At 39.9% G+C, this 25078-nt stretch overlaps 1 protein-coding gene across 1 annotated transcript; it reads right to left on the bottom strand.

Annotated features, from left to right (window-relative positions):
• Positions 1-1521: 1521 nt before the first annotated feature.
• Positions 1522-13862, bottom strand: LOC146314172 (E3 ubiquitin-protein ligase pellino homolog 2). Its single transcript, XM_084737485.1, has 7 exons — positions 13531-13862; positions 6697-6826; positions 4984-5085; positions 4304-4501; positions 3945-4130; positions 3190-3395; positions 1522-2148 (listed from the first exon to the last, which is right to left on the bottom strand). Exons 1-7 carry the CDS (start codon positions 13608-13610, stop codon positions 1764-1766), a joined length of 1287 nt encoding a protein of 428 aa, XP_084593611.1. The 5' UTR covers positions 13611-13862; the 3' UTR covers positions 1522-1763.
• Positions 13863-25078: the final 11216 nt, after the last annotated feature.

Here is a 25078-nt window from a genome sequence, read left to right on the forward strand (position 1 = left end):
TGTCTCTGTCACTAATGCATCTGAAATGAGTATTGGAAGAAAACAGATATTTCATCACTGATTCAGTTGCTCATCTTTAAAATCTAGTGCTTTGGTTACATCACACATACCTCACGTCACCTCATTTGGAAATAAAATAAATCATGATGTTGAACACACCTCTGGTTGAGCCCTTAACCTGGAAACCGTTTCAGCCATGTTTGAAGTGACTGCCCACATAACACTTGGCTAAACATAGCACAACATCTAGCTTATCTATGGGAGTGCTATTATTGCTGTAGAGAGTTATGAAGTGGATTTTACCCAGTTTCATTCCCAGGTTGCTTATCCTTGGTCGGCTTGATAACTGGGATAAGATCTGGCCTGAAAAGATGAAATCTCTGTGCTGTGAAGATAGAGTGTGTAGTGTTTCCTCACAAAAAAAAAAATCAAAGAGTCTGCAGGTTTTCATTCCAACCTAATACCACACAAGGGGTCTCATTTATGGGATCTCTCTGCATAGATTTCACACTAAAAGGCTACATGAAAGACATCCTGATTTTTAAAGGTTCTATATATGACATTCACTGCAACTACATGTTGCACTAGAGAGCACCAGCTTCTCAAACCAAAACAAATAGGTGCATTGGCCACACCTTGATCTACTTTAGGCAGCATACGTTTAATGATTTAAACTGAATACTTTGAAAAAAAAAGAAAATGAAATTACAACACACACAGAGGGAGTGTGACTTCATTCTGTGGTCAGTATGCCAATACTTCACTGCATCCAGTAATGGCAAAATACTTGTTTGCTGCTACAATGATACTGACAATCTCATATACAGAACCTTTGACTAGGGTTAATAATTTTCCCTTCCTGATTCATGAGGAACCTGAAATGTTGAATGGCAGCACAAACGTCTGACCTCACCTTGTAATCTACCACATTTATCATAAGAAGTGAAATAAAGGTGAAGGTGTTTTTTGCAGGAGCTGAGGCCAGATAGGTTTTATTGTTTGGTGATCAAAAAGCTGCCACAACCAATAAAAAAAAGAAAACAAAATCACTGAGCAGCATTGACAGGATTGCACAACAATTACAGTAACGTGTTTTAGAAATTAAGAGGTGGTCGTATATCAGGCCGAGAAGTGCAAAAGGTGACGTTTCACCGAGTTAAGGACACATGGACGCTGCAGATCAGCTAAGCAAAAAAGGCCATTCCTTTTTTTATGTGCAAAAAGCTACTTGTCATTTAATTTATGGCTTCTGAAACAGACAAATAAAAAGTGTTTGGATCTGTTTGTCTTGTGTTAGAGAGCTTATAATTAGAGGAAGGTTGTGTCATTTTTTATAATGGAGTGAAAATAATCGTTTGAAAAGGTTCAAGCAGCATCGTTAAGCTCCTGTGTAGGTACAGTTTTGCTTAAGAGAACCCTCTCTTGTTGATGGTTGGATCATCAGTGAAATCAGCTCATTTAGTGCTTGGTTGGAATGAAACACAGCAGAATCACCCATGATGGAGGACTGGACACAATGTGTTCATCTATTTAAATTCTATACCAATCAACAAGCCTCAAAGGATAAACAAGGGGAAGGATTCTTCAGCCTTGAGCTGCATTCAGTGACAATGTTTGACAGTGTTAAACACACGGAACATGTGGTGTGAGCACTGAACATACATCAGCCACCCAGCCGTACTGAACACTGATCAACATTTGCAACATGAATGAAGCTCAGGCGTCTTCCTGTTACTGTGATAGTGATTGCTGAGTTGTGACGACTAGTCGATGGGGCCCTGGAAGATGAGCCGCGTCCAGCCGGGGGAGCTGAGGGCAGTGGAGCAGAAGGGGCAGATAGGTCTGAAGGCGTGCGTCCCGTGCGGTAGCGGGGTCTCCGCCCAGTACCTGGCTGTCCTCTCTGAGCAGACGTGGCCACACGGCACAAAGCCGTGAGTGGGGGCTCCAGCATCCACGTACACAGCGGGCTCGCAGCCCAGCCACAGGGGCACGTAGGGACCCACGCTCCTGCACAGGGGACATTCTCGGCGGGCTGTGGAGCCATCGCCCTCTCCTGGATCCTCCACCCCCTCGGATCTCTGGCCCCAGTCGTGGCGTCCATGGACATGGCCGCAAGTGAGGTAGACCCAGGGCTGACGCTCCTCAAGGCTGAAGTAACATCCACAGAGTGTCAGTATTAAGGTTGCAAATTTTGTTCAATTTTTCCTTTATTTTTTTAAACTTTGTGTCAAGTCCTGGTGCTAAAAATTCATAAAGAGTTTCTGTTTTTAAACTAATTAACTTTAGCAGTTATATATTCAATATTAATTCATTTTTATTGATTTAACTAAGGCTTTGATAAACCATTATCTTATTCTTGATAACTTTGTGTTATTAGTGTTACTCAACAGGCATTATTTTGGTCAATTCATTACTGTTGTCAGTGTGTTTCATTTTATCACAATCAGATTATTTAAATGTTGATATGGGTATATCACAGAGATCTATTTGAGAGCCATTATTTTTCTCAATTTTCATTAACAATCTACAAAAAATTAGTTCTAATTGTTTTATTCATTTATATACCCATCTCATTCTGATATTTAAAAAAAAAGTTCAAAGCTCTATGCAACTGGAATTATCTTTTGTTGAAAAATGTTTTTTAAATGCCAATTTCATATTATCATACTTGAAATTGATTTTTTACTGAGCCTAAAATTTTAAGGAAATTGTGAGATATGGTTTTAAGTTTAAAGCACCATCAGACTGGACTAATTTGACTTTTTCATTCATATCGAATTCTTCTTTTCATGAATTCAAGACTTGTTTGTTGGTTTATCTTAAATCCATCTGTCCTTGTTTTTGATTGTATTTACTCAGTATTTTGGCATAATGTTATTTCGTCTGTTTATTTTATTTCTTGTTCTTTTTTGTTCAGATGATACTGAACAGATGTAGTAGGTGTGGTTTGGGATGATGATAAAGCCCTCATGTGTATGTCCTTGTTGATGTTAATATGTTGATTGTTTTATGTTGTTGAATTATTTAACTTATTATTATTACTATTATTTATGCATATATTTACTTATTTTTTGTGCAATATTTATTTATTCTCATGTGCATCAACAAAATGATGCATCTCAAGGGGTTTTATTAAATTTTGAAATGAAAAATAATGTGTATTTTTTAAACAGATTGTGTTTCTCTCACCTGTGGCTACGTGGCAGGCTGGGGAAGGCCAGTGTGCTGAGGCCTACAGGACACTGGGGGCGGGACGCGTTGAGCTCCTGGCGAAGTGCTTCCAGGTGCCGCAGGGTGGGAGCACGCATCAGGCCCTCACCTGTACGCCACAGCAGGGTGGCACCACACAGGTCAACCAGGGAACCATCACGCAGCGCACTGCTCTCACCCTCTGCCTACACAGATTGATACACAGACAGACACTTACAATCAAACTAAAAACAAACCTCACAACCTAGAAAACCGAAAGTGGGAAGTAACGAAGGAACAAATACTTTGTTGCTGCACTTAAGTAGAGTTTTCAGGTATCTACTCAACTTTCTGCTTTTGCTGCCTACATTTTGACAAATCTCTGTACTTTCTACTCTTTACTTTTTATCATTATGCACTGCCTTCCCAACATCAAGACTGATTTCAACCAAATGGATACTACATAGAAAAGATGATTCCTTGGTGTATTCATTGGTGCATATCACACATGACAGACGTAACAAGATTAACAAGATATAACAAGATGAAACAGACAAGAGGGAGACTCGACTGTACAGAAAAGATGAGTCTCAGTTAACTTTGCACAGAAACAGATGGTAGAAATGTTTGAAAAATGGCCCTGCAAGTCTACTTTTAACATTTATAACATTTCAGTACATGTACTTTTACACTTGTACATAAGTGAGGAAGTCGAATCAGTACTTCTGCTTTCACCAGATGAGGTAGTAGCTCACCAGTTTGCCCCGGCTGGGTCCAGAGCGTGTCTCCCGCAGGGCGTAGACATCTCCACAGACTGAGATCTCTCTCCATAGACCCTGCTTGGGGTCCTCTGGGAACCCCTCAGGGTGCATCACTAGCACCCCGTTGGTGGTGAGGCCGTCCATATGCCCATCAGGGTTTTTCCATTTGGTTGCTTTCTCCTGTGGTGGCAGAAACATGATGGCATATAATCAGGATGACTTACAACAGGTCTAAAAGACTGAGCTAAGCTAAGCTTCAAACCTTGACCTTATGTTTGTTCATGAGATTTATAATTACTTCAACACTGATTCCAAAAATAAAGCTTTGCTGGTTGGCTCATCAGTCGACTCACCCCTAAGAAGATATTTTTGGAAGAATCAAAGCCAGCAGCGTAGATGCGTGCAGTGTACGGTGGGTTGCGTTCACACACCACTCTGCAGGCAAAACGTGAGATAGTGCTGGGAGCAATGGAGGGGTCCTCCCCCTCTTTCCCCCCTCCGGAGGTGTCTGTCACCACAAAGTCAATAGGACTTTCTGTGGAGCGTCCAATCTGCAATTCAATGCATATAATTTATCCAAACAAATGCTTTTTAAAGTGATTTTCAAAACTTTAACAACACAATTATCAGTAGTTTTAGGTTTTCATATTTTCCCTAACCTTAAGGATTTTGTTTCCCTCGTGACTGTGGTTTTTATTGCTGTGAGTGATTTGGTTGAAAGATATGTCATCATTTGTTGGAAACTAAATAAATCTGTGATACTATTATAGGAGCAGAACTCTGTGTATAAAAATAGACTTACTTCGAGATTTTCCACATCTCTATTCTTAATACCTACTGGTCCCAGGTCTGAACCAAAATAATCTACCTACTGTAGATGTGTCTTTCATTACATTACATAACAGCATATTTTTGGAGAAACTTACTCACGATGACAAATCTAGAATTATTTTTGTTGTAAAATGAGCCTTTCCTTAAGGAGGATGTATGAAAAAGTTGACCCTCTGTTTTCTTGATTTCCTTGGTGTGTTACCTGGAACATGTCTGTGTTGTTGTCATGGCAGTACTCCACCACCACTGTCTGGTTGCGGGACAGAGTGAAAGAGATGCTGTGCTGCCCCCTGCTGTGTACAGCCTGTAACAACAACAGCAACAAGTAAACTGATGCACTCGTTTTCTGGAAAAGTCTTTCCTTTTCTGGATAACTCATACATTCATATTGTTACTCCATAAGATGTAGCTACATGAATAAATATAAAACATGTTTCATACTTTAAAGGGATAGTTCAGATTATATGGTTGTATGTGGTACTTACTGATTGGGCGGCAACTAACAGTTGTTTTAATTGTTGATTGATCTGTTGATGATGTTGAAATGGTGAAAAATATCGATCGCCCCAAAGCCCAAGGTGATGTCCTCAAATGTTTTGTTTTTCCCACAATCCAAAGATATTCAATTTACTATCATAAAGGACTAAAGAAACCAGAAAATATTCACATTTAAGAAGCTTGAATCTGAGAAATTACTTTTTTTAATTAAAAAAATTACTCAAAATGATTAAATATCAATGAGTATCAAAATAGTTGCTGATTAATTTAATCTTTTTTTTTTTTTTACTGATTAATCATTGCAGTACTACAGTGTATTAGCTACAGTAGATGCTGGTCAACATGCCACCAGTTTAAGAAGCAGAAAGGGAACAGATGCTTATCAGTGTACTACTGTGGACAGGGTCAGCAGCAAAATGTATTTCAGTAAATTAAAAAAGGAACTGAAAAAAGGAACAGTTACAACTGAAGAAACCTTTTAGATAAGAGGCAAAACATTTTCAAGAACCCAAGCAAGTCCAGTTGCCTGTGATAACTCTTTATGAACTTAAAAAAGGCCCTCCTAAAAAAAATCAACATAATTTTAAGTGTACTGCATATTAAGAATATTTTCACAGATTTACCTTCCTGTCAGACAACCTTTTCCAGGGAAACCACCATTACATGAGACAAAATTTGCTCTCTCCAAACTAACCAAATCTGCCATTTTACCTCGCAGAACACAGGAGTTGCTGAACTATAGCTGCCTCGATCTGTAAGTTTGCTTGTATTACTGTGTGACTTTGGCGAATCCAAGGTATGTTTTAAAAACACTGAGGTCAAACAATAACAAACACAAACTAAGAGATTGAGGCAGAAGTCTTCCAGCGACTCCTGTGTCCTGCGAGGTAAAATTACCGATTTCACCACTGGAGTCTAGTTGGCTTGGAGAGAAGAATATTTGGCTTGTTTAACAGTGGTTTCCCATCCAAAAAAGCTGTCTGGCAGCAAAATAAAGCAGTACATTGTTTAGCTTCCATGCTAGTACTCCTCTTTCATTCTTGCCATCTACTATTGTTAATACACTGACTATGAATAAGTACCTCTTACAACTCCACTTCAAATAATCTAAACTATCCCTTTAATGTTGCATTTGAAAGCAGAAATTAAAATAATTACTTGATTGTGATTTAAAAATGTAATTTATCTGCATTTTCCTTCATCACTGTGTCATTCATCATACAGCTGTGCATCCGTACGTAAGCAGACACACACGTACACAGACGGATGGACAGCCCAGATGTGTCAGTCATCATGCTTAGTCATCCTTCCTCTGGCTCATTTATAAAAGACAACAGGGAGTCACAGGAAGGAAACTAACTTTACACACTGATAAAACATACAGCACACAAACATGCTCACACACACACACCCCTACCTTGCTGTCCTGTGGCGTGTTGAGGATGTGTACGGCGCTGGGTTTGACACCGTTGGCCTTGGCCCTTCGGTACAGAGCAAAGCGGCTCTTTCTGCGGCCCCGGTCTCCGCTTGGAAGAGAGCCATTGTACCTGGGGAAAGACAAACAAAAACAGGATGAAAACTCGAGCACGGACACACGCACGTCGCACTCAGCTGAATCTAGACTACGACTCAGACTCAGAGAAGACATGAACAAGTTCACGTGTTTACTCCAGTTGATCGAGCTTTATTGAGAAAGCTTGACGGTGGGAAAAAAGCTGTTATCTCACTGTTTGCATACTGCCTTTACAATCTGTCATCACTTGAGGGGAAAATAAATCTATAAATAAAATGTCACTGACACTGCCAAGATGTCTGCAGAAATAACTGCAATTAGAGTGTGAGCGCCAATGATTTGGTGCATCTTTTACGGCTACATTATAGCAGATTCTTTTGAAATGAATTAGAGCAGCACAGCCAGGCTACCCCTGATTCATATTCAACTGCTGAGCCTCAACGAAAAGGACAACTAGCACTTGATCCCGTTCACTCATCTTGTACTTGAGACTTGCGCTTCATCTGAACTCCTTTAACAGCATTTTCAGCAGGACAGATTTATTTTAGCGACACAATACCATTAACCATGTGGCCCTGAGAAAGTGCTCTAGTTATGGTTAATAGAAACAGATATGAAAATTCAGCTTTCCCTTATGAAAGTGGTAAATAATGTATTCTAGCCCTCGAGTGTTTTATAATTCAATATCAACCGTTTTTCAAAGGATGATTTCATGTTTTCATGATTTAATGAAAATGTGTGAGACATGATGTTAAAACCGTTCCAGTGGTGGGACTGACTATGACACTGCCTTTGTCTTCATTTTTCTTTCGAGGCCGAGTTGAACATCAGTTGGGTTCATGCAGAAGCCAGTATGCTGGTTTTAGGCTTTTAAATAATCAGCAGGGCATGGTCCTTATCAAAAACTATTCAGAGGACACCCAGCAGGCAGGAAGACTTTGTGAGAGACAATAAATGTCTTTGCAAGCCTTCGGACTTGATCAGATCAGGGGGCATCTGGTTGTGCTCTGCTCTGATGTGTCCTCGCAGCGTGGGCTGAACAAACCGCTGTCTGCTTTGACAGCGTTTATACAATTAAACTGGCGACTATGATGGATTCATCAAACAGTCTTTAATAAGGAAACCAATCAATAGCAATTTTGAAAAATGATGTATTAATTACTTCATAAAATTAGGATGCCAATAATTTGCTGGTCATAACTTTTTTAGCGTATGCTTCTTTTAGGTCGACCATTTGAAGACATCACTCTGAGCCCTGTTTTTGTTATATTACAGAGAGTATCTGAGAGTCAACAGATTCACTGATAATAAAAATAACCAAGCTGGAAAATTGTCCTTTTAAGAGGCATAAACCTCAAGCCGATCCAGACTCTTTTGCCCTCATAAAAAGAAATGGTACTAGGAGAATTGTCAATCTGAACAAAAGCTAACAATAGGTTGATTAATCAACTGTCAGAGGATCTGCAACAATTTTCACTATAACTGAGGTAATTTTGTGAAGAAAGTAGAACATAATTCAGAGTTGGTGATGGACTTCTGTAGGTGAAAAACTCTCCTCCTATATCAGTGAACATCCAGTGAATGGATAGACACTGAGATTTCATTCAACTGAATAATAAACTGAACTGGACTAACAATACAAATGCACTATAAAAGAGAGGCTGGAGCAGACTATTTGCTGAAGAGACTCAAGTCTTTTGGAGTACAGGGGCTACTCCTAAGGGCCTTTTTTGACTCTCCTTCTTCCGAGCAGTAGCAGTATGCTGGGGCAGTCAGCATCTCGACTGTTGAAAGGACAGACTGGTAAAGAAGGCCAGCTCTCTCCTGGGATGTCCCCTAAACCCAGTGGTGGTGGTGGCAGAAAGGATGATGGCTAAGCTATCCTGATGGAGACATGTCCCGCTCCATGTGGGACACTCTGACAACACTGGGCAGCTCCTTCTGTGACAGGCTGCTTCACCCGCAGCGAATGAAGGAGAGATACTGTCGGTCCTTCCTTCCTGCTGCTGTCAGACTTTACAATCAACTCTGCTCCCAGTAGACCACACACACCAAAACTGACCAATGTACTCATGCAATGTTGTATGTGTACTAATATGATATCCAGACGTCCAGATGCAGACCAGATAACATTTTCTATCCTTAAATACATTTTCTACTGATCATTAAACTTAGAGACATTGAATAAAAAATGTAGCTTTATATTCATCTATGGACCTTGATCAAGTCCACAGATGAATGTGGTTTTAATGTGGCTCATTTTCCCATTGTTGACATCACTGTCATGGTGACTTTAATTGCTGCATTGCTGCACACATTAACACATTAATGCCGGAAAATTTGCTGTTGGTTCCTAAATTGCCATTTCTGCCATTAGGCTCTAATGTATTTTGAATATCTTGACTATCTTGAACTTGAATGTATGTTGCTTAAAAGTTATATGCGGGTGCAATAAATGTTATTTTGTTATCGCCAATAAGAAATAGACCTTTGAGAAACAGAGACAGTTATCATGTTGCCATCGTAACATTGTGATTTAAAAGCCTTCTATATTTGAAGTAGTGTGTTCCCTCAGAGTTGCCATTAAGTTCTGTTTCTGTTTCACAACTATATGTCCGAAATGACTAAAAAAATAAAAACATTAATCAGATAAGTGTAAAAAATACTGAAAATCACCCAAACATTCTCTATATGAGGTCAAAAACACATTTTACAGATTTGGAGCCATTGCCAACATATAGCAACTTCATAAACAGCAGTTAATATTTCTTCACAACATTTGTTCTATTCTTTTTTCTGGCGTCTGGTATGTATATCCTCATGCTAGTTTGGAATTAACCTTACATAAAACATGGCGAAAAAGAAAACTTCTAACAGATAAGACACAAGCTGCACAGATGGTATGTAATTAAAGATTTTTTTTTTTTTACCTATTTGTTATAGCAAAAGCAATGTGAAAACAGTGGGTTGCAAAAAAATATTTGCCTACTTTTACTTTTCTTACATTATCCTGATATACATTTTTATAACTTAAATGATAGCAGTTTCTTATTTTCATAAAAAACAAAGTGAACTGCAGATTGCTCTCGGAGGTTAGTGTCTGAGGAAAGTTTGTTGACATTATGCATTTTTAATGAACTATATGTCCACAAATCTCAGGAGCAAAATTCATTTTCTGTGTGTAACAATCCTAAGGCCAGATGAGGGCAGACAATGGGCAGGATGTTGGTGAGAGGATTGGTTATTTTGCCTGGAAACACCTTCAAACAGGCAACATTCACTTGTGATATTTTTTTCAAATGTGGAGCCCATGGAGAGGAGGATGACTCAGTGATACCTGCTCTCTCTGTGGACCTGCCTGTCAGTTCAAACTGGACCCTGGCTGACAAGACTGGGTCAGGCAAAGAAGACGCACGAGGCTTCTGAAGGGTCTGGTTAAAAGGTAGAATATGTGGAATGGGACCAAGGATAAGAGGGCACAGGGGAGAAAATCTGCTTATGGAAAGAGAAAAGGTAGCCAGCGCCTTGACAGAAACTGAGACAGAAAAGAAGTCAGAAGATGTCCTTTGATACAGAAAATTAAAGCTAAATGAAGGAAAATAAGTAAAGGGCATGGCTCAAGGATGGAGAAGACTGAGAGAGAAGGCTGGGCAGAGGGTTGAGGCAAAAGGCCAGTGGAAGAGCAGCTACACAAAGTGCAATTTGCCTGGGCAGCTGTGGCCTGCATCACGCATGTGCGTACATCATAAAGCACAATATGAAATATTCACTCCTTCTGCCCCTCGACACAGGGTTTATTTTCGTTGAGGGCAAGCCACCGAGGAGTCCTGCCTCTGTGAAAGTCAGCACTCAGCAAAACACTGGGAGGCTGGCTGGGAAGGGACAGGGTGCGAGATGGAGGAATGCGACAGAGACAGTGTTAAGGGTGAGATTAAAAAAAGGTGTGGGAGAGATAAATACAGAGAGCAAGAGGCTGTTTGCATAGTGATGGGTGATGAGCAAGTTGAGCTTTGCTGGACGGGGGCAGCGCTGTACATGGTGTCCAGGCTAACTAAGGCAATGAGCAATGGCAGGCAGCCACTGCAAAGATCACATGGCCCGCAGTGAGGCAGGCATCGACCACACAGGGCATGTGATCATCAAGGCTGACAGATGCAAAGTTAAAACCACACTCTCACAAAACAGGCCAGGAAAATGTTATAAATGACAGGAAGCAGCAGAGAGAACAGTCTGTTCTTACACCAGTTATCTGCTGTCAAAGTTACCTGCTGTATGTTTGGGGACAGGGGTCTGAATCCTAATAAATTCCTCTGATCTGTCATTAAAGATTAGGGAAATGTTAAGTTGAAATACTGTTCTCTCTGACAACAATGCTACAGTCTGCATGTTCTCCTTTGAAATGTCTATTCATGTGCAGAACATCTGTTTGCCCGTTTCACATTTATTCACTTTACAAAAGAGTTACCATTAATGCTGAATAATCGACAAAAAGAGTACATGTCTGATCATGAGTTGTTAAAAAATCATTAATAACCTTCTATAGGCAGTAGATGTTTATAACAGTTAAATTGAGCAATATGTTAATAGAGTTTGGCATGCAGTAACTCCAACTCCAGAGTGTGTATTTTCAGAGCAGTGATCTTTTGTTTTCAGGATTACAAGCTTAACTTTACATTTACAGACAATGGACAGTTATAAAAAGCTGAGCAACTTACAGTGTAGGACGTGTCGTCATTTATCATTTTCAAAATATAATGTTGCATTTGTCTTGCGCTCGTGTAGGTTCAGTGTCACTGCAGCCTGCAGGCAACCTGCCAGAGCTTTGAATTGGGGAAGGAGGGACAAAAACAACTTGCTTCAAGCATAGATTGCATTTTATATAGGGACTCAACCTATTTAATAAACCGTCTTTGGATCCAACTTGCTATTTAGACTCCAGTACTCATTTTTGAATGCCAGGGTCTTCCATATTTCTCCTTTAATATTGACATGAGGGCCACAGCTAACAATTTGTTTACACTGTCGATTGAAATTTTCAGTATGTTCTTGATGAAATGATTAGTTGTTTGGTCCATGTTGGAAAATGCTGGAAAAAAGCTGTTCAGTGTTTCCCAAAGCCCAAGATGACATCCTCAAATGTCATAGTTTTGTCCACAACCTAAAGATATTTAGTTTACTGTCACAGAGAACTAAAGAAACCTGAAAGTAATCACATTTTAGGAGCTGAAATGAGAAATTTTTCTTTCTTAAAAAATGCTGATGATTAATTTAATAGTTGATGACAAAACAATCAATAGTTGCAACCCTGACTGACATTTAGTCTGTAATCTACCAATGTTATCAGTAACACTTTAACATGTTGTAAGTTGTGTTACATAACAAAATAAAAGCAATAGCGGAAGCTGGTTCTTCAGTTACATCAGTATCTGCTTTTCCCATATCACTCAGCTTCATTCAAAACCACTGAGATGATACCCATTATAGCCTGCAAGCCTGTGGCCATCACTCTGGCAGAACAAGATCAAACCACACCTCAATCACTACACTTTCAAAGTGAGCTAATACAAATGCATTTTCAACCCTCAATGAAGCTCATTATGCATTGCAGGGCACACCGCAGAGCACGCTTGTGTTTAAGTTGCATGGCCAAAACCCTAAGAAGAGACATTAAATGATGACTTCCTTATTCTGAAGGGCTGCTCTGTTCAAACAGTCAGATGATGAGGAGGGCGACTAATCAGTATTCTGATGCGGGCGGGCTACAGCCTCCTCACTCCATGTTCAGCCAGAGGGGAAGAGATAGGCCATTAGGTCAGTTATCTTTGGCATACACAGGAAACTCTGCAGGGCAAGAGGGAGGCCTGTGGAAGCCTGGATATGACTGTGTATGTGTATGTGTGTGTGTGTGTGTGTGTGTGTGTGTGTGTGTTGTGGCATTTCTGGTCCCTGCAGACCCTGCACAGTGTGGTGGAGCTGCAGGGGTGGAAATGCTGTGGAAGCTGGTGGCTGTCATCAGCACATCCTGCCTACTGTGTGCTTGTGTGTGCTGGTGATGTAGAAGGGCTTTTCTCCTCCTCCTCCTCCTCATCCTCCCTCTTCTTTGGCATGGATGGTCATCTGGCTGCGACGTTTTATTAATTAGTAATAAAAGCTGCTCTGTGACTAAATAAAATGAGCGAGATGCATGCATTTTTCAGACAATGATATCATACCCGAGTCCTACTTTTAGCAACCTCAGATCCAGCATAGTATGACATCATTGGGATTTTCAAGCTGAGCAATCCAGTGCTGCTTTACCCCCACTACAACCATTGATGAAAAAGCGGCCACATCCGTAGTAGCCTTGTGCGCTATACGGCTCCAGCAGATCTTTACACATTTTGCACTCAAACGTGCCACACGAGACATGGAAACAATACGGTGGCATAGTTTCAGAGAATACGCTTTAATTTGGGGCATAAAGTTAGTTCGTAACATTGTAACACAGCCACAGACTTGTGATATATGACGTGTAATATCCAATAAATGAAAAATGAGCCAGAATGTGTCACCATAACGTATTTTCTATTGTTAAAACGGCGATAAAGAGGGTATGTGTTGTAAGAGCAGTGGATTAAAGCTGAACCCACACGTCATCTGTTGGTTTATTGTGCTGATGCTGCCGCTACATATTTAACGTTAATTTTCATCTCCGTCCTACACGTTTTAACTGTCGCCTTAGGTATTTAAGAGACTTACCCCAAAATGACCAGCTCGCCGTATTTTACCGGGTCTTTAACGGGCACATCATCATCTCCGTCTTTTTTCGGTGAATTCATCAGACTGGACTGCTCCAGAAGAAGAAAAAACGCGTCCAATAGCAATAGTGGTGGTGGTGGGATAAAACAATGCTAACACACTCGAAACTGAAGGGAAGTGATTTGGGTTGTAGTCTATCAAAGTTTGGGCACAGTTGGGCAAAGTTTTTCCAGACTTCTCGTTGTTTGTTTTATTGTTTTAATCCCGTGAAGGCGCATCTTTTCGTGGCTTTAATGCTAAGTGTGTGGCTAGTTAGTATCGCAACATATCTGTTCAGTAGCATAGGATACAACAACGGCTAACGGCAGGGAGTGGCGCGTACCATTCTTTGTAGGGGTGGTCGCACAAAACGTAATCTCAAAATAGTTTACAAAATTGCTTCTACGAGGAGAACTGTGTGTTTGTGGGGTTCTTTAACGACGAACAGCACTATACCAAGGATTAGACGAGGAAAAAGCATTCATAATTCAATATACAAATGTGCTTAAGCATGAACTCTCCTATGAAATAAGAAATGGATGCAGCCGTGATGAGACGCTGGCTCCCACTGATAGAATAAAATGAAGCATTTAGAAATCCGGAGGAAGTGCCCACATCCCCTGGCATGTAGAGGCGGACTGACACATTTAAAGTAAAAGACTAGTCCTTTTGATGTTACGTATAGAAATCATATAGCTCTTATCTCGTGGGTGATTATGGAGTCTGACGTAATGAGATGCTCCAGGGGGTGTGGTGTAGCTGGGATGTGGGTCACCATTGCGCCCCAGACTAGACACCTTCTTTTCGTCTTGTCTGCATTTCATGTGGGAGTTGGGAGACAGATATAGGCCGACTGGTGCCTACACGTTCGTCTCTCTGTCTCTGTATCTCACACACACAGGCAGACACAAACACAAAGAGTAGTGTCTGCCTACTTACTCATAATACTGTGACCACATGAGGGCAGTGCACTTCAGTTGCAAAGTACAACTTTCCAGTCTATGAAGTTAGTGTAGGTATTTACACAAATATGTATGTCTAAATATAATTTCCAGAGTAGACTGGGGACGGTTGCAACTGGGGGCAGTCGCAACAAATTTTATTTCTCCATTCAGTAATGTGCTACAGTGATGCTGCACTTGCTGAGTTAGACCATCTCCCCACTAGGAAGACAGAAGACACATTGGCTGTTGCATTTATTGTGGGGAAAAAGCTTTTTTTTTTTTTGTCAAACTGTCCTGACCTTTTATGTGAATTAATCAAAACCTGCTGAGCTTGAACAATCTTATTTTGTTGACTTCTAAGTGGCATGTTTAGTGTGTGTTTCAGTCAGTGTGTCAAGTTAGCGCAAGATTTTCTGTCATGGCTGATAGCTGTCCTCAAGTTAAGTAGCCATATCAAAACACACCGAATATAGAGAGATTCAATAACATCTGTAACATCTGCACACTGACTCAAGATGCATGTTTTTATAATACTAGCTTATTGAGACAAAAAGTTAATTACTGAAATTTGAAAACTTGAAAACTATTTCAACTGAAATAAATATTGTGGACCATATGTCAGTATCTTTAAATGGTATGGGTAATTAGCAGATAGATGTAAGTTTATCATATAAAGGTTTGGTTGGTCTAGTCCAAATAGTCTCTGAGAAACTGAGAGAAATTCAGAAAGTGTTGCACCTGTTCCCAGTCTCCCCTACCTATGCACAGGTCTGTTAACATCCACTGTTCCCTAATGTGTGTACTTTCTGTTTTTGGATTTGAAGAGAGATATGAAGGACATGGACGGAGACCTACTGTTGGGTCGGATACAGCTGCATTGTCACATATTTGGCACGTTTTTCTCCAACAACCTGTTTGATCTTCATTGTTATTTGATGAGACAGAAAGCAAAGCCTTTGCTGCAGGCTTTTTGGACAGAGCTGAGGTGTCAGTAACAGAATCTGCTCGGTCTCCACAACAGCATGGCTGCCTTCATCTGGGACAGTAGCCTACTTTGTGTTCTGGCGTGGTGGTGTGACATGTACCGGCTTGCATGCTGGGTATAAGCCACAGAGGCGCCATGCAGATTTTTTGCATGTTCTGCTGCAGTTTGTGGTCATGTTGGCCCTCGCTATCAGATATGTCGATGTCAGTAAAACATTTGCCTGTGCAAATTTATGGATGTTCCCTGAGTCATGAGATAATGAATTCAAAATGAAAATGGTCATGGCCTTCCTCACACATGAGCGAAAGTGCTGCAACTCCAGGAAGACTTCTGATGACTCATGAATGAGCTTCAGCATGAGACAAACCAAATGACCACACCCTTAATCTAGAAAGGAATGACAACTCACTGTATTCAAGAGAAGTGATTAATCAATCGACTGGAGTGCTGACTCACCTCTTACACTGTAAAAAATCACACAGAAATGAAGTGGAATCAACTACTCCAGGAGTCTCAAACTGGGGCCACCGCTGGTATTGTTGTCATATAGAAGGGCCACTTCAGTGTTCAAGTAATTCAGTATTTCTGAAAATGTACTTTTTATTTCCATTACTTAACATTACATTAACATGTCATTGTCACACTTAAAAAAACAAAACGTCTATCCTTTTTTTAGTTAGCTGTGCAGCAGCATTGTTGGTTTTGTATGTTCTTATCAAGTACTAAAATCTGTTCAATATATGAAGGAGTAATTTAAATTGGTACAGTATGAAACAACTTAATAAAAAATTGAACAAAACGAAGTAATTTTGCGTCCAGATGTTATATTTTGGACATCATATTGAGGAAAGCGGGGAGAGTGGAGGCCCCCGGGTGGGCAGTTTGAGAACACTCAACTAATCCTCTCTTATTAACTTAACATAAATATGCAAGTTTTAGTTATTCATGTTAATTAAACTTAAAACTCAAATGCTGAATGGCATCAGGTTGATGGCATAAAATAGTGTAGGATCATGGGAGTTGGACAAGGTATTCAAGTTTTACTCATGTTATGTTTAGTCATGTGTGCTGACTACTGTCTGATGAATCTCACACTGATGGAAACTTCTGGGATAATGTAATTACATCGCTCGACTAAATATATAACATATGTCACACACAGTTTACTGCAGAAATGTTACATATTATAGCTTTAATCAAGTTTATTTTACTAGACAAGTTTATTTGTTTTGAATCATTGCAAAATTACCTAAACTTGTCACTCTCAAATTCAGTAAAGTTAAAATTTTAAGGCAGTCTGGACACCACCTTTTTTAAAGTTAAAACGAGCGGTTCATTTTTAGTGTATATAATAGTTGGACTGCATGCATTTTAAGTGTAACGTCCGACATACTTTTCTTCTGAGCTACAAAGTAGAAACTGGATGGACCAGATGTGTGTGTGGTGTGTGTGTGTGTGTGTGTGTGCATGCATGCTTGCGTGCATGTGTGTGTGTGTGTGTACATGTTTCAATTTCTTTCTTTCCGACTCTGGGATTAAGGTCACACCCTCCTCACATTCTGTCTCTTTCTCAATCTCTCTCTTCCTCCAAACTATACCTCCCATTCTCTCTCTTTTCTCCTGTCCCTGTAAACTAGAAAATATGTCTGGCCTCCATCACACTGGAGGAATCCTCACTGCTCCCCTTGATTTATGTCGTTTATAGCCATAATAATGAATCATCTGGGCAGGAGCCCTGTTTGTGCTGTAGGAATTATTTACAAAGTCTTGTCTAACTGAGAATTTACAATGTAAAGAACACTCTGAAAGAGTAAACCCCTTCCATGTTAGGTAATCAGCTGCATCTGATACAAAATATTTAATGATTATGTAGTGCTTCATTAATCCCCAGAGGAGAATTTCATCAACAGAACAGTGGGAGGGATTCATCAACCTACTCAAGGATACTTAGCAGACCAGATGCTTGTCATTACGGAGATGACTTTTTGTTCATAAACCATCCTTCCGCTCACAAAACCACCTCACTGCTGCAAATAGACTAGGACATTGTTCATATAGACGCTGTCTGTCCATGATGTCATCTGTTCTGTCACCTAGATCCTCTGGCAGTTGGTGCGATAAAGACAAACTGACATGATTAATGAAATAAATTGGACATGGCAGTTGTGATTGACAGCCACTTTGTTCTATGATGGCCTCACTGGCCAGACTAATTCTCATGAGTTTAAATCACAGTGTGAGGTCCTGCTGCTGCTAAATAGCATTTGTATTCACAGTTCACAAAATGTGTTCTGTACAGTAGTTCAACTCAGTAAGCCAACAATTTAAAATCTCCATTTATGGCAACTTGCTTTGACATTTATGTCACTAGCATGAATATGAGGGCTCTAAGCAGCCAAATTGGAAAGGAATTTGTAGTCTACTTTGTACCACAGTGTGTAGTAGCGAACAACCTTGTTGCATCACAGAAGTCATCTAGAAGCCATATTTGGTGAGCAAATCACAGATCAGATTGTATGCCTAATTGTGAACATGTGGAATGCATTGCTTCTGCTGTCATTAAGCTGAATTTGGCAGGCTACATTTCAAGTCAAACAAAACACAGTACAGTTGTAAAGGGGTAGCCACTGATCATTTATAAGTGCATGCACATGCAGAATATAAAAAGAATAATGAACTTGTTCTGGTAGCTCTACTCTTATATTTTCTAAATAACAGAAGACCCGATTTCCTGATATTCACAAATATTCTCAGATTTAGAAGAATTTTATTTCCATGCAAGAAGGACAAGACAAGAAAAAAATAGAATTTCTGCCTCATGGTTTTATGCCTCCTCCAGCAAGTCAAATTAAAATTTACATCCATGTCTGCAAAGACTCAGGACTCAGATTTTAGGTACATTTTTTAGGCCAGTTGAAGTTATCACTATATTGACACGTATGATATGTTGTTTTCCCTTAGAGACTATTTTTACAGAGGAGTACAGAGGACTTATAGAGAGCTGAACAGTATGATGTCACAGTGAAGCTGACCTTTGACTCTTCGGATATAAAATGTAATTACCTCATAATTTTTATCCTATTAGATATTTGTGTGAAATTTTGTCATAATTTGTACATGAATTCTTGAGTTATGGCCTAAAACATGTTTTGTGAGGTCACAGTTGCTTTGACCTTTGACCACCAAAATCTAATCATTTCATCCTTGAGTCCAAGTGGACGCCTCTGCCATGTTAGGAGAAATCCTGTCTACGTGTTCCTGAGATGTTGTGTGCACAAGAATGTGATGGATAGACATGTGGACAGACAGATGGATGTACGGACGGATGGACAGTGCCTGCACCAAGGCACAAAAGCTAGAAGAGTGCATTCACTCTTAGAAACTTTGATTTGATTACATTTGGCCTCCTTTGACCTTCCTGAGATATTGCAATAATGGGAGTGGAATAGATGTGAGGCCACAAGTACCTTGACTTTTGACCACCAAAATCTAATCACCTCATCTCTGAGGCCAAGTGGTCATTTGTACCAAGTTTGAAGAAATTCCCCAAAGGCGTTCTTGAGACATCCTGTTCACAAGAATGGGATGGCCCAAAAACACAATGCCTGGGTCCACGGCTGTCGCCAGCATGGAGACATAAAAGAGTTTTTTAAAAAATTGTGAATCACAGAGGCTCATCAGCATACAGTCACGGACATGCACAAAATAGTAGTAACCAAGATTAATGGTGGACAGGCTCCAGGTCTTGTAATCACACACGCACGCATGCAAGTAATTGCATGACAAAAACAGCTTACGCCTGCAGGGGATAATTAAAAGTTAGGGACACAAGAGTAAATCACATTATTAGAAACAGACAAGTCAAATAGATTAGAAAACTCTTTTTTTTTAAACACACACGGACATAATTGTATGATACCACTAATGTTTCTGGCCTGTTTCACATACTGCACACCACCAGACATGCGTCCATGATGAATGTGACTTCTGGATTGCTTCTGGAACGTAAGTGTATCAGTGACGTAAAGACGCCTCTGGGCTCAATCTGGATTTAATTGATGCTGATTTGAAAGATGAAAACGGATATCTGGTACAAGAATTGTAAGTGAGAGACGGGAGTAAAGACAGACAATTTAAACCTCTTAGATGTGCTACAGCCATCTGCCGCTGAGTCTTTGTCAATGTTGCCATAGAGACAAGAGCAAACAAAGAAAAGGTATTTGTGTAATTTAGCAACCTCGTCTCCCGTGTCTGTATTTAAAGCTTAGCTGGACCGCAGAAGCAGAACCTAAGGCTTTTGGATATCACACACACTAAACAGAGTAATCACTTTATTAAAATTATGATATTTTTTTCTTACATGTGAGTATCAGTGTGCGCTTGTGTGAGTGCTTGTAACAAAAAGGCAGTGTCCTACCTGTGATGCACGAGTGCACACATGCCTGCAGGGTGTGTGTCTGTGTGTGTGAGACACACCATAGTCCCTCCACTCGATGAGGAGGCAGACTCCTACATGGAGCAGGCACGGTGGTACTGCAGATGGCTCAGCATATTCCCGTTCTCTGTGGGCACTGGGACCCAACAGGCTCCACTAGTGATTTTGGCTCCCCACAGGGACAACTAATTGCATACACAAGCAGGTTTGTTGCAAAACACTGAAAATGAATGGCTTTATAAACTGTGGCAATTGATTGTATACACTGTAGATGATAATAGCTTCAACAGACACAGTCACATTCACTATGTGCAGTATAGTTTCAACAGTTTTTTAAAATTTCAATAGTTTTGAAATATGTGCTGATGTCAGGGCAGTTTGGTTGCACATGGTGGTGTTTTTAGATTTAGCTCATCATTGCGCAAGACAAGAAAAGATGATGTGAGATCATGTGAGAAGTGGAAGATAAGGAAGTCATTCTGAGCCAAATCACAGTCCAGAAATGGACCAAATAAAAGCTGCTACACATGTGACAAGTTTAACCTTTGTAGTCACTTGGTTAGGCAATACACTTCTAGTACTCTAGTAATTTTGAATGAATGAATGAATGAAATGTGTAATAACAATATACAAAAAAAAGAAACAAATAAATGCAAGGAAAGACATTTTTCTAAATGAATTGACACTTTCTAAGTTTAACACCTTTTCCTCTCTGTGCTTCAACAACAGTTGTGCAAACTTGGCACTAGCAGAACCTCTGTAACTTTCTCCGTTCCTGTTTCCTGCACTTATAAGCTATGTGCTCGGCTCGTCCATGTTGAAAATAAAAACAAATTTTAAAGATAGTCAAAAGCTAGTAACTGGAGGAACTGAAAAAGTGACATATAGCCACATTTGTTAGATAATTATAATGATTAGCTATCAGATGTTAATAGTTAGCTAAGGATTGGTGTAGCTAGCTAGTGTGTTGCTAGTGTCTGACTATATGTCACTTTTATTGGTCTGCCAGCAATATTTTTTCGACTGTTTTCAAAATGTGGTCTTCTTTTCGACATGGACAAGCCTCACACGCAGGATATCAAAGTGCAGGCAACAGGAAGGGAGAAAGTGGTTGTGTTTAGAAGGGAAGCCTTAATTTTCAAAGCTCTTGCAAAATTTCTATGTGCTGTTATGTTATGTTTTATAATGTGACAATGTTGTGGCTCACATCTGGAGGCTTAGAAACAGAAAACACTTGGTTAGGATTCAAGAAAGATCATGTTTTGATGCATAATTACCGCTCTTCGAGAGCTTTCGCAGGTCTTCTAGACACGACTGGAACAACTTGAACAAGATTCCAAAATGGACATAAGAAGGGTCGATTCCAACAGTGCCGTGAAGAGAAAGAAGAAACACTGTCCCAGCGTGGGATATGAACACAGACAGTGTCGCTTCTTCTACTGTGTACAGATATGAAATGACACTTATACATCATGAGGCCTTTTAGGAGGACAACTGCAGCTTAAACACTGACTAGTGATCTGAGGCGTCCCTTCACAAATCATTGAGCTCCATGGAGCACCTGCCAACAACCTGCCATACATGTACATGACCTGAGCACACAGGCTACACACACAGCTGCCGGCGTGAGTGCTTTACACGAAAGCAGATGGCTCCTCAGACGGGTCATTAATAAGCGCTGGTGGGGAGACTGTGTGTGTATGTGCGTGCGTGTGTGTGGTGGGTTATTTTTGGATTCAGTGTTGTGTGTTATTTAGGGATGAGAGTTGTATTGGTGACTCTATTTCTGTGTTTGTATAAGTGCGCGGCTGCCAACAGGCAACAGAGCGACATTTCGAGTAATTGGCTCCCCGTTCAGTCTGACAGTGTTCCACAGCAGACCTATTAATAATTACACAATGTGTGAGTAGCAGCCTTTGACCCGGCTTCAACAGGTTTTTATCACCACAGCTTTTAAAGAATGTGTTGCTCTGGCACTTGTTGATTGTTTCGTCACTACTCAAGATGTTGGCGCTGCAGGGAATTAACTGTGAAATAAACTGAGGTACATGTGATGTTTATCCCACTTCTCATTTTGTATTCGGAGCAGTCGGGGCTTCAGCAGAAAGTTAGTTCAGGTAATTGAAGTGCAGCTTGTAACAAACCCATAATTAACTTCAGAATAACAGTGCTTTAACTCTGTTGTGACTGTTTTATTCTAGACAAGACACCTCTGTTGCACTTCTCACTAATACCCTGTTAATCGTATTTTTATCTCAATGTGTCCATCTGTTGCTGTGGTGAGCCATGTGTCACACAGGAAGGTTGCAGCATATGTCACTTCCTGTTACAAACGAAAGCCAGCATTTAGACGTCAGTTTAGGACTTTATCTATAGAGGAAATCTGTCTGTAATTAGAAAATCATGAAACTTCCTGTTATTTGTGTCAGACATTTTTTATCTGCTGAAACAGCACGTGTACAAGTCATAATTTTAAAATAAAGATTGCTCTCTGTGGTAATTTTCAGTTCAGTTGTTTAGTTTACTGTATGAAAGATCAGTGTACAGATCTTGAACACAACCACATCAATGAAATAAGAAGTGTAGATTAAATGCTGGTGGAAAGCAACCAAGTACATTTACTCATGTACTTATGCACAATTTTGAGGTTCTTGTACTATTTCACAAATCAGAGCAAAACATTGTAGTTTTTATCCCACTGCATTTATTTGAGAGCTGTAGTAGTTACTTTTCAAATAAAGATTTAATATTAAAAAACATATGTTCAATTTATAAAATACAATTATATTTCTAAGATTAAAACAGTGACAGGCCCAGTTTGGCCCCAGTGTCAAGTATCAGATGTCTTTTTCCCCTCTAAACATTACAAACTTGTCAAACACTGACTTTCTGTCACCGCGACTCGTACAGATGCGCACAGTATCTGCCAGTAGCTGAAAGACACGCACTGGAATTTTGATGTAGTATAAAAAGGGAGGGAGTGCGTCTGGTGGAGGCGGGATGGATGGACAGCTCAAATAAACACAAGACTTTAGAAGACCGGAGTTTGTGCCCCATGTGGAACCATAACTTTATTAGAAGTTCTCAGGTAGGGTTTGTTCCATGTGTCACATGAGTTTTGTCACTCATCTTGTGAGTTGCCACAGTGACATCCCATGAAGTATATAATTTAATATACTTATTATAATCCCAAACTTGGTCTTATCCTATAGTTTTTGTGGCTAAACCTAACCAAACTGCAAGTGTTTCACAGCATTAACCGTGTTTTATGAAGGATTTCTGGCAGTGTTTCAAACAGCTAAAGGCTACCATGTGCCTCAGAATGACGTGCTGAGTGGGGATGACTGTCTTTCCTTCTTTCTTCTTCCACATTCACCATCAGATTTATCTCATGACACTTCAGAGGGGTCTGACCCCTAGACTGGGAACTGCACTAAACTATAGAACTTCACTGTATGAGGTAGATAAAACTAGCTCCGCTGACTAGTGCATTGTATTTCATCAGTATTAACTGTCTAATAATGCAAAGAAATATCCATATATAATTTGCAGAACAAGTGCTTTTACTTTTGATATTTTAAGTATATTTTGATTATGATACTTCTGTACTTTAACTTAAGTAAGATTTTAAATTACTGATTTTTACTTGTAATGGAGTACTTATACATTGTGGTATTGGAAGAGATGGGCACACATTATCACATTTTAGGAACTTAGTAGCCACTAGTTGAATTCATACTCCAAAAAATAGGTGGCAGCATATCACCAGAGTGACCGCTAACTGCAGCTAACTGAAGCTGCCACAGTCCCTTGCACCTAGCACAGGTGTTTACCCTGCTAAAAAATGTCCTATCTGAAACTAAAATGTCATCAAATAATAATAATAAAACACTTCAAATCCACAATATAATGTCCTTAAGTATTTTGTTATTAATTGTATTTTTCTTTGCAGCAAAATACCATTACAACATACTCAAAAGTAATTAAATCTTTATTTTAATGACATTTGATTGAATTTTTGCCCATCTCTAGGTATCTAGGTAACTTTACTTAAATAAAGATCTATATACTTGTTCCACCTCTGAGATTGAATGCATTGTGAACAAAACCTCCCCAAGTAAAGCAAAAACCTATATACCAGGCCAGACTTATGCAGATATAACTCTCTCCACCTGCTGTTATTTTACATTTTTTTAAGACAGTGATAAAAGAGTAGGATCTGTTAAAAACATGCTTTTCCTAAAGGATGTGTAAAAGTAATACTTTCATTTCTCAGCCTCCATTAATTACATCTGTGAGCCTGAATCATTGCTGCAGCGCACATCCCTCCCACTGCACAACTTCTCCGCCAAATGCAAACACAGGCCTCGGGCTCTCTATAATTATTAGCACATTGTCCAAGGCGGAGGGAAACGCAATGTGCGACAGATTCTGAGGAGCTTACAACTGCCTGCCTGCAAGCTGAATGTCGCTCTGCATGCTGCTTTTATGACACTGTTTAAATGGGCCCCATGACAACCAAGACACTGAGAGTTTCTGAGCTGTAGCTGCAGCCCATCCAGCCGGTCTTAATGTCCCTTTGTGTCTGTCAACAGTTGTTGGACAGGAAATGCCCGTGAAGACAACTGCAGTTAATCATTCAATGAAAAGACTTTTGAAAAAGATGGAAAACACAAGCAATCCGATGGCGAGTCTTATCCTTGATGAGCTGAACAAGAAGACATTAGGCAGAGGGGTGTGTTTGAGGAGCACAATATTTTTTTGGTCTCGTTGCCCATGGCAACTGGAGGATGCACTGCCCTGGGTTAGAAAAACCCCAGAGGTAATGGAAGCTGATAGTGGTAAGGGCTTGCTAAGGTTGTGGCAGCTAAAGGAATGGCTGTAAATTATAGTAAAGTAAATTATAAGAGCATGTAGAGTGTGTAGTTCATAGTCTAAACATAAGGGTTTAGAGGTGATGAGCAGTATATTATGTTACAGAGCTGCATGGTTGTGGTCTGAGTAATTTACATTCATCTCCGTAAACAGATTAGGTTCATACCAACAGATAAACACAAAGCTTCTAAAGAGCTCAGATTATGATAGTTTCTGCTAATCTTGTTTAAAGGAAAGGATTAAAGGATTTTAACAAATAGGCTTATTCAA

The sequence above is a fragment of the Lutjanus erythropterus genome, chromosome 15 (assembly GCF_056507025.1).
Source record: "Lutjanus erythropterus isolate fLutEry1 chromosome 15, fLutEry1.hap2, whole genome shotgun sequence".
Taxonomy (NCBI): Eukaryota; Metazoa; Chordata; class Actinopteri; order Lutjaniformes; family Lutjanidae; genus Lutjanus; species Lutjanus erythropterus.